The sequence below is a fragment of the Leopardus geoffroyi genome, chromosome B1 (genome assembly GCF_018350155.1).
Source record: "Leopardus geoffroyi isolate Oge1 chromosome B1, O.geoffroyi_Oge1_pat1.0, whole genome shotgun sequence".
NCBI classification, from domain to species: Eukaryota; Metazoa; Chordata; class Mammalia; order Carnivora; family Felidae; genus Leopardus; species Leopardus geoffroyi.
This window is the reverse complement of record NC_059327.1, coordinates 144,145,155-144,161,018: the sequence shown is the minus strand read 5'-3', so window position 1 is coordinate 144,161,018 and position 15,864 is coordinate 144,145,155. Positions and strand designations below refer to the sequence as shown.

Here is a 15,864-nt window from a genome sequence, read left to right as displayed (position 1 = left end):
GAATTGTTCCTGCGTCTCTGAAATTGTTTTCCTCAAAACTAGATGGATAGTTTCTCTAGTAATTAGAGTCTGAATATCATGGGGCGCCTGGGTGGCGCAGTCGGTTAAGCGTCCGACTTCAGCCAGGTCACGATCTCACCGTCCGTGAGTTCGAGCCCCGCGTCGGGCTCTGGGCTGATGGCTCAGAGCCTGGAGCCTGTTTCTGATTCTGTGTCTCCCTCTCTCTCTGCCCCTCCCCCGTTCATGCTCTGTCTCTCTCTGTTCCAAAAATAAATAAACATTGAAAAAAATAATAATAATTTGAATATCGTTGCATGCCGTGGGAGTTGCCTGTGTAGGGTTAATTGGTAATTAAGGTGACCAGATGCCCCATTTTGCCAGGCTAGTAATCGTTTTGTAATTACGAACAGTGTCCTCTTTCACTTCTAAAGTGTCCCAATTTAGATAATAAATTATAGTTACCTTATATAGAATATGCCTCAAACCTGTCAGGAAAATATTTTACAGGAGAACATGGGTAGAATATTTCTATTTTATCCTCCCCACTTCATCCTTTCTACTTTCACATGTCAGTATTACACATTTCAAGACTTAGTTTTTCAACATGTTTTTTGCACCTTAGAAATAGCATTCCAAGTAGTAAGCTTGATATTTTGCCCAACACCACTTTTTTAATAAATTCCTGTAGAAAAATACCTTTCAAAACATGATTAGACAAAGCAAAGGGATGTGGTGATGTGCAAAAGCTTATATATATCCTACCAAGCAGGGAAAATTTAAACTGCTAGAGGAGTCCACTCATGTTTTATGGTTTAGAGTACTAAGCAAAGAATCATTTTTGAAGAAAGCCGCTGTTTAAAAAGTACTACTTTACCAAAAGAAAAAAAAAATTAGACTAGGGTGCTGCATATAAACAAAAAAATACATTATTTTTACATATGTAGTAAATTGGTTAAGTTTTTTTTTACTTTTAAAAAGTAAATAAAATCTTAAAGAATGTAAACTTCAAAATAAAGAAGCTGAGTTTAATTCACTTCAATATATTCTCCATCTCAAAGATTGAGTAGTTGATGCATTCATGACTTCGCAGGCCACAGGTTATCTTCTGCTTTTCAGCCTATTACTGTTCTGTTTCCTTATAGCTTTATTTAGGGTTGCTTGTATTTCCAGTTCTCTGTTATGCACCAAATGAAAATGCATCAAAAATGAGGATAAACAGTCCTATTTGGATAGATAACATCCTAACTGGAATTATTCTTCATTGCATTGAAATCATGGTTGATTTTAAAAATTCTATAAATTGAAATCGATGTGTTTGAGGGTATTCATTCAAATTTTACAGATTAAATTTTGGGGAAGCATCTTTTTGAAAAGTTTTTTAGTCATAAAACACTTTAATTTTTCTTGGAATGATAGTGTTATGACTAGTTCTGCCTCCTATTCCTATAGGAATATACCCTTATATATCATTTTTTGGACAGATACTGCCAGCAGTTCCCAGAAAGCTCATTACCTTATGAGAGAATCTTTTTCACTGTTGGGTAATTCTAGCTCTTAAAAACTTCATATAATGAGTCAAAATCTGCCTTCTACAAACTTCCCCCTGTTTTGCTCTCAGGGAAAATACAAGTCCATTCCTTATGGTATTTTACATATTTGAATGTTGTTACTAAGTCTTCCGTTACGTTGTTATCCTTATAATAAATATTCCCTCTTTCTTCAATCACCTTTTCCTACTTCTCTGTTATCTAGAAGATTGATAATTACTTTTTCTTTATTTACCTCATCAATAAAGATACCCAACTGCTATTAGATGATACTAAGGAATTATTGTTGATTTTGTTAGCTACAGTAATGGCATGACGATCATGTTTTTTAAAATTCTTTTTAGTTAGAGGCATATGTAGAAATATTTATGGGAGAAGTGACAAATAGCTTGGTATTGCTTTAAGTATATTTACATATATATATATATATATATATTTTTTTTTTTTTTTTTCACATTAGGGATAAGAGGAGACTAAAACAAAAACCAAAACAAAAAGCCATGGAGGTCTAACCAGAAAGGTCTAAAGATTTGAGCCATTATGTAATTCTAAAGCTTCTCTCTAGTGACATCAATGTATTAATCAACCCTCTTAATAAAAATATTATAAAATCCCATTTGATCTTAATATACAAGGTTTTGTACACACATAGACTTGTAAGTCTAGTTTTAAAATACAAGCTATATGTGAAATTATTTTGAAGACGTAACTGCTGAACATTTGTTTGGGATGACATTTTTTATGTTTCTCAGACTTCAAGTTCAGACTAATCATAGAACCATAAAGGTTTAATTAGCATTAACAATCAATGAGGCCAGCCCCTTACCTAACGCATAAATCTTCTACCATGTCTTCAGGGGTTAGTTTTGGTCTCTCTTTAAGTATCTCCAGTTTAGGGGGACTTTATTACGCCCCAAGCCATTCTATTTTCAGACCTTCTCCATAATTAGGTAGTTCATCTTTACTTTGGTAAGAAATATACCACCCTGTTACTTATTCATTTATTGACTATACACTATGTTATAAATACTGGGCCTTTTCTTTGGAATACAAAAATGACTGAGGCAGTTTCTACTCTGGGAGTTCACAATCACCTGAAGGAGACAAACTGGCGTAATGTGCTATGTACTATAACAGAACTCTTGCCATGAGAGCGTGAAGGAAAGAGCATCTAGATCTGGCTGAATAGGTGAGGGGAATCCTTTACATAGACGTTCTTGTTCATACAGATAATTTGCCTCAAGACTTTTCACATCTTTAAAAGACCACTTTTGCTTTCTCTTTCTTTCACAGCTGGTTCGTGTGCTGGTATCTCCCACCAACCCTCCGGGTGCTACCAGTAGCTGCCAGAAAGCTATGTTCCAGTGTGGCTTACTGCAGCAACTTTGCACTATCCTAATGGCCACTGGAGTGCCTGCTGATATCCTGACTGAGGTAAACCAAATGGAGGCAGAGGCTACTCTTGTGGAAGTTGAAATCAGGAATCCTAAGAAGAATTAGATGTCAGCTGAAGGCAAAACAGTAATAGTTAACCATTTTTATATGTTAAATTCCTTATTGATCCTACTAAAATATAATTTGCATAACGATGACAGTATTAATTCCAAAAGGTGTATTCATCCCTCAAGTTTAATAATATATAAATACTGTTCAAGCTTACAGGACTTTCATTAAATTTATTGTATTCAACAGGAGTGCACAGTATGATTTAAGTTTTTAATGTTGAAAACAGTATGACTTAGTCAAATAAGACTTGAGACTTAAGTAGTGTTACATAGTCCTAGAACAGTAAATTCTTTCTCCCTGATGTTTGGCGTTTTTTGTTTCCTGCCTATTAAGAAAAAGAGGTTAGTTTGAAGAAAAGAAAGGTTTAGTTTATTTAAACTTTCATAAAATCTTTCTCAAATTAACACATGCACATTAAAAGAATAGGTAGTAATAAAAGTTTTGTAACAAAAGCAGCTAGCTATCTGCAGTCTCACTCCTCCCTTGCCTTAAGTCTTGCTTCCCCTCTGCATAACCCTCTCACTTTACTTCCTCCTGTCACCCCAGTAATTTGCATTTAAATCAATAATCAGGGTTTATAATTTTATGACTATACAAATACTGTTCCCTGCCAAGCCAGAGCCCTATATCATTTTTAAATATCTCTCTTTCCTAAGTTGTAATAGTATTCTCTTTTCATCTTACTGTTTTTCTGTGTATCTGCATATTAATACTATCAATATGATTAACATGTCATTTCCCATCCCAGACATTTTTTTCCTAGACATTTTTTCTTCTTTTCTAGAAGCCCCTTCCATCCTCCTGCTCCAATATGGGCTGGTCTACTTCTGTGCACATCTCTAGCCCCAGGACTTTCACCATCCTCCTAGGATCTCCCTTTACTCCTCTCTGGAGTTAAATCCCTTAGTTACCAGGATTCCATGTCTTTACTCCCCACCTTTTGACTCATTATCTTAGTTTACTTCACTTCCTAAAAAAAGTAAATGGCAAGAGAACTTGTTTTTATCTTTTACATGTCATTCCTTTATTTTCAGAGTTACTCTAATGTTTGGCTAGGTATAGATTCAGGGTTAGAAATCATAACACTCAACTTTCTGAACATTATTTCAGAGCTGCCGTTAAGAAATCTGAAGCCATTTTTAATCTTAATCCTTTTCATGTAACTTTTTTTCTCCAGAAACTTTTGGGATCTTCTGTTCCTTTCTGGTTTCCTGAAATATACTGATAATGTGCAGTACTACAGACTTTTTTTTTTTTTTTTTAACCCTCCCCAATTATTGTTGACACCCACTGGACCCTTTCAAGCTGTAGACCTGTGTCCTTCAGTCCTGAGAATGTTTTTTATATTTCTTGATAATTATTTTTATGTTCTATTTCTGCAACTCCACTAATAGATTTGTTAGACTTTCTGTGTATCTAGTTTGCCTTTTTATTCTATTTTCTTGGAGGTATTTTCAACTTCATCCTTAAATTGAAGTTTTAATTTGTTATATTTTAAATGTGTTTGCTGATTTTATTTTGAAGCACCCTTGTTTTGTAGAAATAGATTCTGTCTTTTAGAGGATACTATTGATTTTAATTTTTTGAGACTTTTAAATCCTTATGGTCAGGTGTTATTTGTAATTAGAGCCCTATGTTTAATGTTTTAAAGCGTTATTTTGAAAAAGTGTTAACAGGATTATAATGCTGTCACTCCTTTTTTTGGTATCTGAATTTTAGCATTTAAAAGCAAACCACAGAAGGATATAACATTTTGTTTTGAAAACAGGTTTTCTTCCTTGACTTACTCTCTCTCAATTTTTATTTTTCCCCCTAAATAGACCATTAATACTGTGTCAGAAGTTATTCGAGGCTACCAAGTAAACCAAGACTACTTTGCTTCTGTAAATGCACCTTCAAACCCACCAAGGTAGGAAAAGGGAAATACTGCTATTTCTCTGAGGAAGTCAGAATTTACTTTGGGTTTTTAGTATATCTCATATACACATCTTTTAAGAAGTTCAACTGCATGTTTTGAAACTAGAAATTATCTGACAAGATAAACATGTTGGTGTTTTAAAAGAGTCTGTGGTCCTTGGAGCTTCAGTATTTGGGCTCAGCTATCACCCTCGCACTTCCTCCGTGCCTTACGCAGACCCGATTGCTTGCTTATCCAAGCGGCAGTTGTCTGTCCTGTGCAATGGAGGTGGAATACTTACCTCGCTGGTGTTCTGCTTATGGTGTTTCAGTCAGCAGAAACGACTAGTTACTGATCTGTATCCTTGGGTTGCAATTTTTCTTTTGCTCTTTTCTTTCTGAATGCAACAGACCGGCAATCGTGGTACTTCTCATGTCCATGGTTAACGAAAGGCAGCCGTTTGTGTTGCGCTGTGCCGTTCTCTACTGTTTCCAATGTTTCTTATATAAAAACCAAAAAGGACAAGGAGAAATTGTGTCAACGCTTCTACCTTCCACTATTGATGGTAAATAATTTAGTTCTAATTTCTGTTCTGAGAAGTATGTAGTCTTTCAAGCTTTTAATGGTAAGGTATATTGTAAATGATAAAAGACCCTGGATGTAGTGGAATATTTAAAATATGGCATTTCCTTGGATTTGCTTTAGAAATGCAGCTTTTAACTAAGACAGTAATTTTCTGGAATATTATCTCATCGATTTGATGCCTGAAATGTAATTATTTCTTTGTTCTGCTACTCTTCTTCCAGGGTCATTTTGTCATCTTTCATTTTTGTCTTGAAAAGCAGACTTTTAAAAATGTAACTTAATACCCCTAATTAACAGATTTTAAAATCGTATTTCATACTATTTTTGTGTGTGTGTGTAAAACAACAATTAATTTTTTATCATCATCTGCCTGCCATCTTTGTAGCAACAGGTAATTCAGTCTCAGCTGGTCAGTTATTATGCGGAGGTTTATTTTCTACTGATTCACTTTCAAACTGGTGTGCTGCTGTGGCCCTTGCCCATGCTTTGCAAGAAAATGCTACCCAGAAAGAACAGTTGCTCAGGGTTCAACTTGCTACAAGTATCGGCAACCCTCCAGTTTCTTTATTGCAACAGTGCACCAACATCCTTTCACAGGTAACGTGGCTGGCGAGTGGAACTGCTCTAAGGGGGAAAAAATTTCAGCTATACGTTTTTGTGTCAGTGATACAAAGATTTAAGGGTATCCTTCGTAGATGCAGATGAAAAAGGAAAGAGGCATGGACTTACCTGCTCATTAACTCATTGTAACCTGAAACAATGTGTAGAGAGAAAGAAATACATACTCTTACAAGAATGGTTTTGCCAAATAGTAAGATCTGCTTCATGAAACACATCTTCTGGACAGAAAGGTGTTTTGTTTCTCTTTCTGTTTCCTTTTTCTATCATCCAGTGTTCTTGTATGTCCTTTTCTCTTTCTGCTCAGTAGCTGTATTTGCGTCTGTTTATGAGAGAGAATGGAATAAAGTGGTTCATAGCTATGTACCTCCCTGTTTCTCTTCCCAGACCAGTTGATTTTCCTTTCAGAAAACAATACCAGTCCATCGCTTACTAAACATTGTACTCCTTGATGTTTGAGAGCTCTCCAACCCTCAAAACCCCAAGGCATATAATTTATCTACTTATATAGAGAAAAATGTAACTGTTTGCATTCCTCTAGACACCTAATGAGAACAACAAAGCTTCACTGAAGTGTGGATGATAAGGTCTTTATGAAGGTCACTTACAGTTGGATGATTTGTCCACATGGACTTCTGTTGCTGTTGAACAGTTCAGGTTCACTGTTTAGCAAAACTATAGTCATTAACATTCAGAGTCACTTAGAGTAAAAATATACTTAAGTCTAAAATTGTGCTGTCCCCTAGAATTTTCCTCTCTCCCTCCCTGTGATAATGTGCTGTGTCCTTCTTAATTTTTAATTTTGACACACTCATTGAATTGTTTTATTGTGAGCTTTTAAAGAGACATCAATGCCATCATCCATAGGAAGTTATAAATTATGGTTAAAAATTAGTGAAAAGGGGATCAGACATTCTCTTTATTGTTTAAAATCTGTTTATTTAAATTGAAAGCTTGTTTCATCTTTATCATTTATTTCTTAGTGATTTGAAAAAACTACCCCTAAATATTCATATCCATGTATATTTAATACTTCTCATTCTCATGTTGCTGTTTGTTGAAAATAGCTTTTCTTAAGCCAAACAGCAGTTAACGGACCACCACCACCAGAGACTTCGCTCTAACATTGTAGTCACAATTAATGCATTATGAGAAATTCTCAAGATAGTGGTGTCTTCCCCTTCACAGCACAGTGCTGTAAAATGATCCTTTCTCCTCCAAAATGCATATTAATAATATGCATAATATTATGTTACATAATAAAATACATAATAAAAAAAGTTACATAATATATGTTACATAATAAATATTACATAACAAAATATTAGAAGTATCCTGTTACAATAAAATATTAGATAATTATATAATGTTACATAATAAAATATTAGAACTATCCTGTCCCAAATTATTGGTGTGGGTTTGTAGAGAGACCATCTGTGAGGGATTTTTCTGGATTTAAATTTTTCTACAGCAGTAATATTTATAAATAATTTTTAATGTGTAATTTACAGGGTGATAAGATCGACAGACGGGTATGTATCGCTTGTTTAAGCTTAGGCATTTCCCTCTTACAGCAAGGCTTTCCTTTGTCTTGGGTTTTGCTGATGGTTTTTTTTAACCGCTTGTTTGAAGTTACATTCTACTCACACTTTCATGTGTCAGCAAGTTTATCTCTATCATAAGTGGCTCTCCAGTTTTTCTCCGTGGGGTATTTTCTCCATGTAGTGGTGTTACTAAGAGCTGTGGGAATGAAAGTCTGAAGCTGTACCTGTGCTTCCTCCGGGTATGCTTGCACTTTCTGGAATAGCTTGGTTTGGGTTTTTTTGGTTGGTTTTGTGTGTCTCCTCACCTAAGCTTGCTTCTCTATCCCCCCTGAAACTATTTCAAAGCTAGTAAAATTTAGGGTTAAGAAGTTTGTCTTTAGTCAGTATATGAAAGAATGTGATGACTTTTTTATTATTTAGATTATTGAAAATGTACAATAGTAAGTATAATTTTGTAATTTGAAAGATGTTTAAATTGAATATTGTGGGTTATTCTGGATATAACCCATATGGTGCAGTTACCATTGGGGGTTAGTTTTCGATGTGTGTGGGGAGTGTGATTTGTGTTGGTTTTGATTTTTTTGTGTGCAGTCTTTGGCAAAAAGGGAGTGTACCTTAATATTTACGTTCATATGTTCAATTGTGCAGTATTGCTAGTAATAACCGAGGTGCTGTGAGGAGTTATATCTTTGTGTGTGAGTATGATATGATAAATGTTAATAGCACGGATATATTTAGCAGTTTTAGCTTCCAGAATCTTTGATACTAGATATTTTTAAAGTATACATTCAGTCATTTAAAAAGGAGTTTTTGGAGGCACCTGAGAGTAATGCATTACCGCACTAATTTTATACACAGTAAAATTCACAGGCTTTAAATGTTCAATTTGATGATTTTTGATGGGTTAATATACTTCTGTAATCACCACCTAAATACAAGCTATAAAACATATTCGTAATCTCAGAAAGTTCCATCATGCCCCTTTCTTATTAAATCTCTATTGCCAGAGGCCACTGCTTGAAAGTGAGTCTAATCATAACACTCTAGAACCTCATTTCAGTACTTGAAGAGTAGAAATTTAAAATGTTAGCTTGTCATATTTCTATACACAGTGTAAAATACTACACTTGAAATCCACAAAGTAGGAACAAGAGGAATTATTTAGATAGAGAATAATAAGGAAAACATAATAGTCTATCTTAAAAGTAATTCAGCTTCATTTATTTTGTTTGTGGTTCCATTCCAGCCTGTAAAATCTGTGATTTCTAGTAACTAAACCCTCAGAATGCTCTGAAATTACAGTTTCAGCATCCATTTGTTTCTCCACATCTCAGTGGTTCATACGCTCTGGAGTGCTAAAGAGATACATACTTTTTCTTGACTTGAACCTATAAACAATCACAAACACACATAAACATATAAACAAAATGAAGAGTTTTATGAAACTATCCTATGAAGTGGAGTGTGGACTTTTTTTTTCTTTTCTTTTTTTTTTTTTTTTTTTTTTTTAAGCTATTCTTGGTGTTTATCTTCTAAAGAATCCATCAGAAGATCAGAGTGCAATGACATAGAATGTTTTGATAGCCTTTAAGGTCTAATCTCTAATTTTATTTTTTGGATGATAGAGCAGCTTCATCAGGATTTTGTTGGGTTGATCTTACTAACGTTTTGTGATTGTACACTGGACAAACACTATAGCATTTTTGCACTCATTAATAGTTTAGTTTCTTTTCATTTTGGAAAGTTTAGAAAAATAAAAAAGTAGAAAGTGGGACTTCTACCCAAAAGTAACTGTTGGTTAAATTTCAGTCTTTTTTCTTCCATACTATTTACTTACATAGGGGTGATCATACATTAGATTCCATTGAGTATGCTGCCTCTTTCCTTACAGATATCTTCCATGTTCTTAAACACTAAATAAATATAACTTTATATGGTTGCATAATATTTCACCAAATAAATATACCATTGGTTAGTTAACCATCTCCTTATTTTTGTATACTTAATTATCTTCCATTTTCTTTATTATAAATCATGGTTTGATGAACATCATAATAATACAGTCTGCACAAAAAAGTATTATTACACAGTCCTCACTGTGCATGTTTCCAATATTCATAGGTTTCTATTAACCTAGCAAAAAAGCAAGGACCACTTGTATTTCATTGAGGTTTAAAAAAAGTCTATCCTAGCAATTTTACTGTTTTTTCCTTTTCCTAGTTCAAACTTTGTTGTGCCATCTACTTTATTTTTAAAAAAATTTTTTAAACTTTATTTTTGAGAGAGAGAGAATATGAGCAGGGGAGGGGCAGAGAGAGAGAGAGGGAGACACGGAATCCTAAGCAGGCTCCAGGCTCCGAGCTGGTAGCACAGAGCCCAACGTGGGGCTAAAACCCACGAACCGTGAGATCATGACCTGAGCCACAGTCGGACACTCAACTGACTGAGCCACCCAGGCGCCCCTGTGCCATCTATTTTAAATTTGGGGCATTATTCTACTTTTAATACAGTAGTAGGTAGCATAGAATTGTATAACTAGAAGGGATGGTTCATAGTTTATAGCACTCATGAAACACTTATTGTGTGCCATGTGCTGTTCTAAGTTCTTAATGTGTATTAACCCATTTAATCCACCCCACAACTCTATGAAATGGGTGTTAATTATTACTGCTATTGAAGGATAATGATAAAGTTTCAGGATGTTGAGTTTTAGAACCAAGATACAAATCCTGGTATTCAGAGCCTATCCTTTTAACTTCTGTGTTTGAGATTATTTAGTCCGAAGGCCTTGGTTCACTAAATGAGGAAATTGGGGTCCACATAGCATGTTGAACTTCCACCAGGTAGGACAATAGAAGATTTGATTCTTCTAATTCTCAACCAAATGTTTTCACTGACACCACACTGCCACTATTAGAATTAAATTTAGTCCTTTAAAAGTGTGTGTGTGTGTATGTACACACACATACATACACACACTTTAAAATACATATATACGTATATACGTGATTTAGAAATCAAATGTTATAAAAAGTATACAATAAGAAGTCATGACCTCACCCCTGTCCTGGGTCCCTGCCTCTTATTTCTTCTGGTGTCTTTAGGTGTTTTTTATGCATATTCACTGTTCTGTTCCTTGTTTTTTCCCTACCTAATCCCATTTTGAACCACTAGCAAAGTGCGAAATAAGATTGCAGTGAGCTATATTCCCCACAGCCTCACCAACAGTGTATTAACAGACTTGTATTTTTGTATTATTTTAGTGAGTTTTAATTTGCATTTCTGATTCTAAAGGTTGAATAGCTTTCTGTATATACACCACTTAAAGTTTTCCCATGAATTCTCATTTCTTATATTTCATGTCATCTGCCCATTTTTGTATTGGGTTAAATAATTTCTAATTTTATAGGAACTCATTTTTTATTAAGGAATTCAACCCTTATCTGTGATAAGTTACAAATACATTTTTCCTGATATATTATTGGTCTTTTGACTTGGTGTTTTGTTTTGGATTTTTTTTTAATTTTTTTTAATGTTTATTTATTTTTGAGACAGAGGGAGACAGAGCATGAGTGGGGGAGGGGCAGAGAGAGAGGGAGACACAGAATCCAAAGGAGGCTCCAGGCTCTGAGCTGTCAGCACAGAGCCTGACGTGGGGCTTGAACCCACAAACCATGAGATCATGACCTGAGCCGAAGTCAGACGCTTAACTGACTGAGCCACCCAGGTGCCCCTGTTTTGGATTTTTTTTTTTTTAATTTTTTTTTTTAACGTTTTTTTTTATTTATTTTTGAGACAGAGAGAGACAGAGCATGAACAGGGGAGGGTCAGCGAGAGGGAGACACAGAATCTGAAACAGGCTCCAGGCTCTGAGCTGTCAGCACAGAGCCCGACGCAGTGCCCGAACTCACGGACCGCGAGATCATGACCTGAGCTGAAGTCGGCCGCTTAACCGACTGAGCCACCCAGGTGCCCCTGTTTTGGATTTTTTTTTTTTTTTCCCAACGTTTATTTATTTTTGGGACCGAGAGAGACAGAGCATGAACAGGGGAGGGGCAGAGAGAGAGGGAGACACAGAATTGGAAATAGGCTCCAGGCTCTGAGCCATCAGCCCAGAGCCTGACGCGGGGCTCGAACTCACGGACCGCGAGATCGTGACCTGGCTGAAGTCGGACACTTAACCGACTGCGCTACCCAGGCGCCCCTTGGATTTTTTTAATGAGACCTTTATCACTTCTACATTTCATATCATACTTTTTAGAAAGGCCTTCCCCACTTCAAGATTTTAACAGATTTACCCATATTTTCATCTCACGGTTTCTGGTTTCATTTTTTGCATTTAAACCTTTGTTCCATTTTTCTTGATGAACAGTATGAGTTATCGATCCTTTGATCTTTTTTTTAGATAGCTGCCTAGTTGTCCCAACATTTTGTAAGTCCTCCTGTATCCCACTAATGCTTATATGCTATCTTTTTCATAAACTAATTCCCATTTGTAGATGGATCATCTCTGGACTTTTCATTCTGTCTATCCCTTGATTCCTGTCTGTTTATGACCTAGTATCTCCTTGTTGCTCTTTTTCATTTTTTTTTTTTTTTTTTAATTTACAGGGTCTCTAGTCATTCTTGCTTGTTTATTTCTCCATATGAACTTGAGAACCAGATTTTTTTAGTTCTGTGGAGAGAAAAACCTTTTGGTATTTTTGTTTGGATTATATTAATGTAATAAATTTTATTTTTTTAATTTAATTTTATTTTTTTTTTATTATATGAAATTTATTGTCAAATTGGTTTCCATACAACACCTAGTGCTCATCCCAAAAGGTGCCCTCCTCAATACCCATCACCCACCCTCTCCTTCCTCCCACCCCCCATCAACCCTCAGTTTGTTCTCAGTTTTTAACAGTCTCTTATGCTTTGGCTCTCTCCCACTCTAACCTCTTTTTTTTTTTTTTTCTTTTTTCCTCCTCCTCCCCCATGGGTTCCTGTTAAGTTTCTCAGGATCCACATAAGAGTGAAACCATATGGTATCTGTCTTTCTCTGTATGGCTTATTTCACTTAGCATCACACTCTCCAGTTCCATCCACGTTGCTACAAAAGGCCATATTTCATTTTTTCTCATTGCCACGTAGTATTCCATTGTGTATATAAACCACAATTTCTTTATCCATTCATCAATTGATGGACATGTAATAAATTTTAAATAGCATTAGTGTCTTTATGATCTTGGGTGTTTCTGTCTAAAGACATGGTGTCTTTTATTGATTTAGATCTACTTTTGTGCTCTTTAGAAGTGTTTTTAAATTTTCCTCCTTTAGGTTTTGTAGTTTTGGTTAGGCTCATTCCTGAATACTTTATCTTCTTTTGTTGCCATAGTTTAAGTGGGATGTTCCATCTGATTCTAACTAGGTTTATTTAACTTTGCTGTTCTTATGCTTCAGTTAGACCCCAAAAGGTATATATGTTTAGAAGAGCCACATTTGAATCTAGTTCCATTTTTGCTTATTCATATATGAGCCAGTGATTTGATAGGATGCCCTTATATATACAACGCAGGTATATTTGGTACGTGCAAATGGTATTCCAAATAGTAATAAATCTTTTATATATACTTAGGGGCAGTCAATGAAGTATTTTCATTTATTTACTTGAGTAATTAAAGTTCTCTGTGGCACATAGTCGATTGAGAATAACTATATATTTTTTAACTTTTAAATTTACTTGGGTAACATGAAGATACATCATGGGCATGGTAATGACATAGAGCAAGGAAAACGTAAGAATAATGCATCATGTAAAAGCCAGATTCATGCTAATTAATGCTTCTTTGGTGGCAAATCACTTTGAAGAAGTCTATTTTGAATTTGTTTAATTAAATATTAAATATACTTGAAAATAGATTATAAAAAGGCCAGGGTATTGACATCAAAGTTCATGAAATTGGAATAGTCTGAATGGTTTTTCAAAACATAATGATGGTTACTTTAAATCTATTCTTTGCCTAGCTTTGAATAATTGTATTTTGGATATTTTCTGAGACTATGTTAAAGTAATGCATTACTGTGCTAATTTCCACTTGTTACAAACAAGTTTTGTTTTCTTGTAAACAAAATTATAGGTTATATAATGTAATATGGGCAGTGGCAACATTATAAGCTAAGAGACTGTCCCACATAGGAGATACAAATGTCTTGTATAAAAATTTAGGAAACTGTAATTTTGATGGATGTGCTAGTTTTCAATATTGTCTAACTATAGTTGGCAGCAGTAATAATTAGTGGTTTGGGGCAGTTAGCTAATTTAAATAAATCTTTTTCTTCTTCGTTATGTTTGTGATTCTCATCATTTGGCATGTTGTCAGTGAGTTTGCAACATGGTTTATTATTCTAATGGAATGTGACTAAATAATTCAGGAGATGATTTCTTTTTATTTTTCCTAATATTATTGAAGAAGGTAGAAATTGTCCTCTCGTCAGAAACTTGTTTCTAAAATTCTAATTGGAACATCATAAATTTGCCTGGCAAGTTTATGTTATTATAAAGTGTTTCAGACTGATAAATTTTTTCAAACATTCACATCATGCATCTTCCTTAGCTGACCAGGTTTTTCCACTGATAGTATTTTGGATAACCTGGTATATGTTTATGAACCTGAATCAATTCTAATTTCTGCCTTCTGTTCATTTTGGGAAATATGACCCATAAAGGACAAAAGAATGAATTCTCTTGTTCAGTTTTTTATGTCTAGATTCCTAATACATCTTTTATAAGATGTTAAAGATCTTTTAATGCAAGTGGAGGGGGTCTTAGGGCAACATTAAGTTTAAAAGAAGTAAATGAGATTTCTGCCAACTTGTCTATTGCAGGGAAGCAAAATACAGACAAGAGTTGGGTTACTAATGTTGCTTTGTACCTGGTTAAGCAACTGCCCCATTGCTGTAACGCATTTTCTTCACAATTCAGCCAATGTTCCATTTGTATCCTTTATATTTTAGTAAGATACATGTAAGTATGCTTATTTCTTCCTCTGCATTAGAGGTAGCTCTGTGTTCTAAATATTTGAATTCTCTTCATCTGTGTTGCAGCTTTTCAAACTGTTATGGTCGTAATGATGCTTGCTTACGCTGTGTGTCTGTGTGTGTGTGTGTGTCTGTGTGCCATTGTTTGTTTTATGCTTGCCTAGACTATACATAGAATTTTTGTAGAAATTCTTACATGAAATGTATGTCAAATTCAAACTGTAAAATAAAATACGCTCGATATTATGAACCATTAGTTTCCTTAACAAAAATTTCAGCTTACGGGACAAATTGCAGAAAATCTTGGCGAGGAAGAGCAGTTGGTACAAGGCTTATGTGCCCTTCTGTTGGGCATTTCGATTTACTTCAATGATAACTCACTTGAGAGCTACATGAAGTAAGTGGGGGGAAGATGCTAGGGGAAAATGACTGCTAATGCATCAAGTGATAATGATACATTTTTTTCCGCCAAAACATAATGTAGACCAAGCTTTTGTGTTTTGTTATGACTTTTTAAAAAATGTTTATTTATTTATTTATTTTGAGAGAGAGAGAGAGTGTGTGTGTGTGTGCACAGGTGTGCAAGGGAGAGGCAGAGAGAGAATCCCGAGCCACATGGGGCTCAGTCTCATAAACCGTGAGATCATGACCTGAGCTGAAATCAAGAGTCGGATGCTATACCGACTGAGCCACTCAGACGCCCCTTGTTATGACTTTTTTTAAAAGCATCTCAATGTCCTTGTCTCTGTAGAGAGAAACTAAAACAACTAATAGAGAAGAGGATTGGCAAAGAAAACTTCATAGAGAAACTAGGATTTATTAGCAAACATGAGTTGTATTCCAGAGCATCTCAGAAACCGCAGCCAAACTTCCCCAGTCCAGAATACATGATATTTGATCATGAGTTTACGAAGCTGGTAAAAGAACTTGAAGGTAAGACAAAGTTTATATTGATTTTCATTAGAAAGTGCCTATGATTATTTTGTATACGTATATTCTGGACACATGTAGATTACATGGTAAGCCTAAAAGTAGGGGCTTCTTCTGAGCTCTTGGTCTATAGTTCATTGAAGGACTTTTGGCATTCAGTAAGATTGGAAAGACTATATCTTCTCTGTCATGCATTTAGGCCATATGTTTTTACTGA

The 15,864-nt window shown here is 35.0% G+C and overlaps 1 protein-coding gene across 4 annotated transcripts in view; it reads left to right on the top strand.

The window, feature by feature from the left end:
• Nucleotides 1-15,864, top strand: part of USO1 (USO1 vesicle transport factor) — a 97,072-nt gene that overhangs the window by 67,636 nt on the left and 13,572 nt on the right. For 2 of the 4 annotated variants that reach the window (XM_045473723.1, XM_045473725.1), the window contains 8 exons: nucleotides 2,841-2,981; nucleotides 4,874-4,962; nucleotides 5,361-5,515; nucleotides 5,921-6,132; nucleotides 7,665-7,685; nucleotides 14,565-14,675; nucleotides 14,996-15,114; nucleotides 15,469-15,650. In XM_045473723.1, the coding sequence (XP_045329679.1) occupies nucleotides 2,841-2,981; nucleotides 4,874-4,962; nucleotides 5,361-5,515; nucleotides 5,921-6,132; nucleotides 7,665-7,685; nucleotides 14,565-14,675; nucleotides 14,996-15,114; nucleotides 15,469-15,650 (1,030 nt within the window). The remainder of the gene's footprint in view (nucleotides 1-2,840; nucleotides 2,982-4,873; nucleotides 4,963-5,360; nucleotides 5,516-5,920; nucleotides 6,133-7,664; nucleotides 7,686-14,564; nucleotides 14,676-14,995; nucleotides 15,115-15,468; nucleotides 15,651-15,864) is intronic. The other 2 variants (XM_045473724.1, XM_045473726.1) reach the window with 1 other exon arrangement.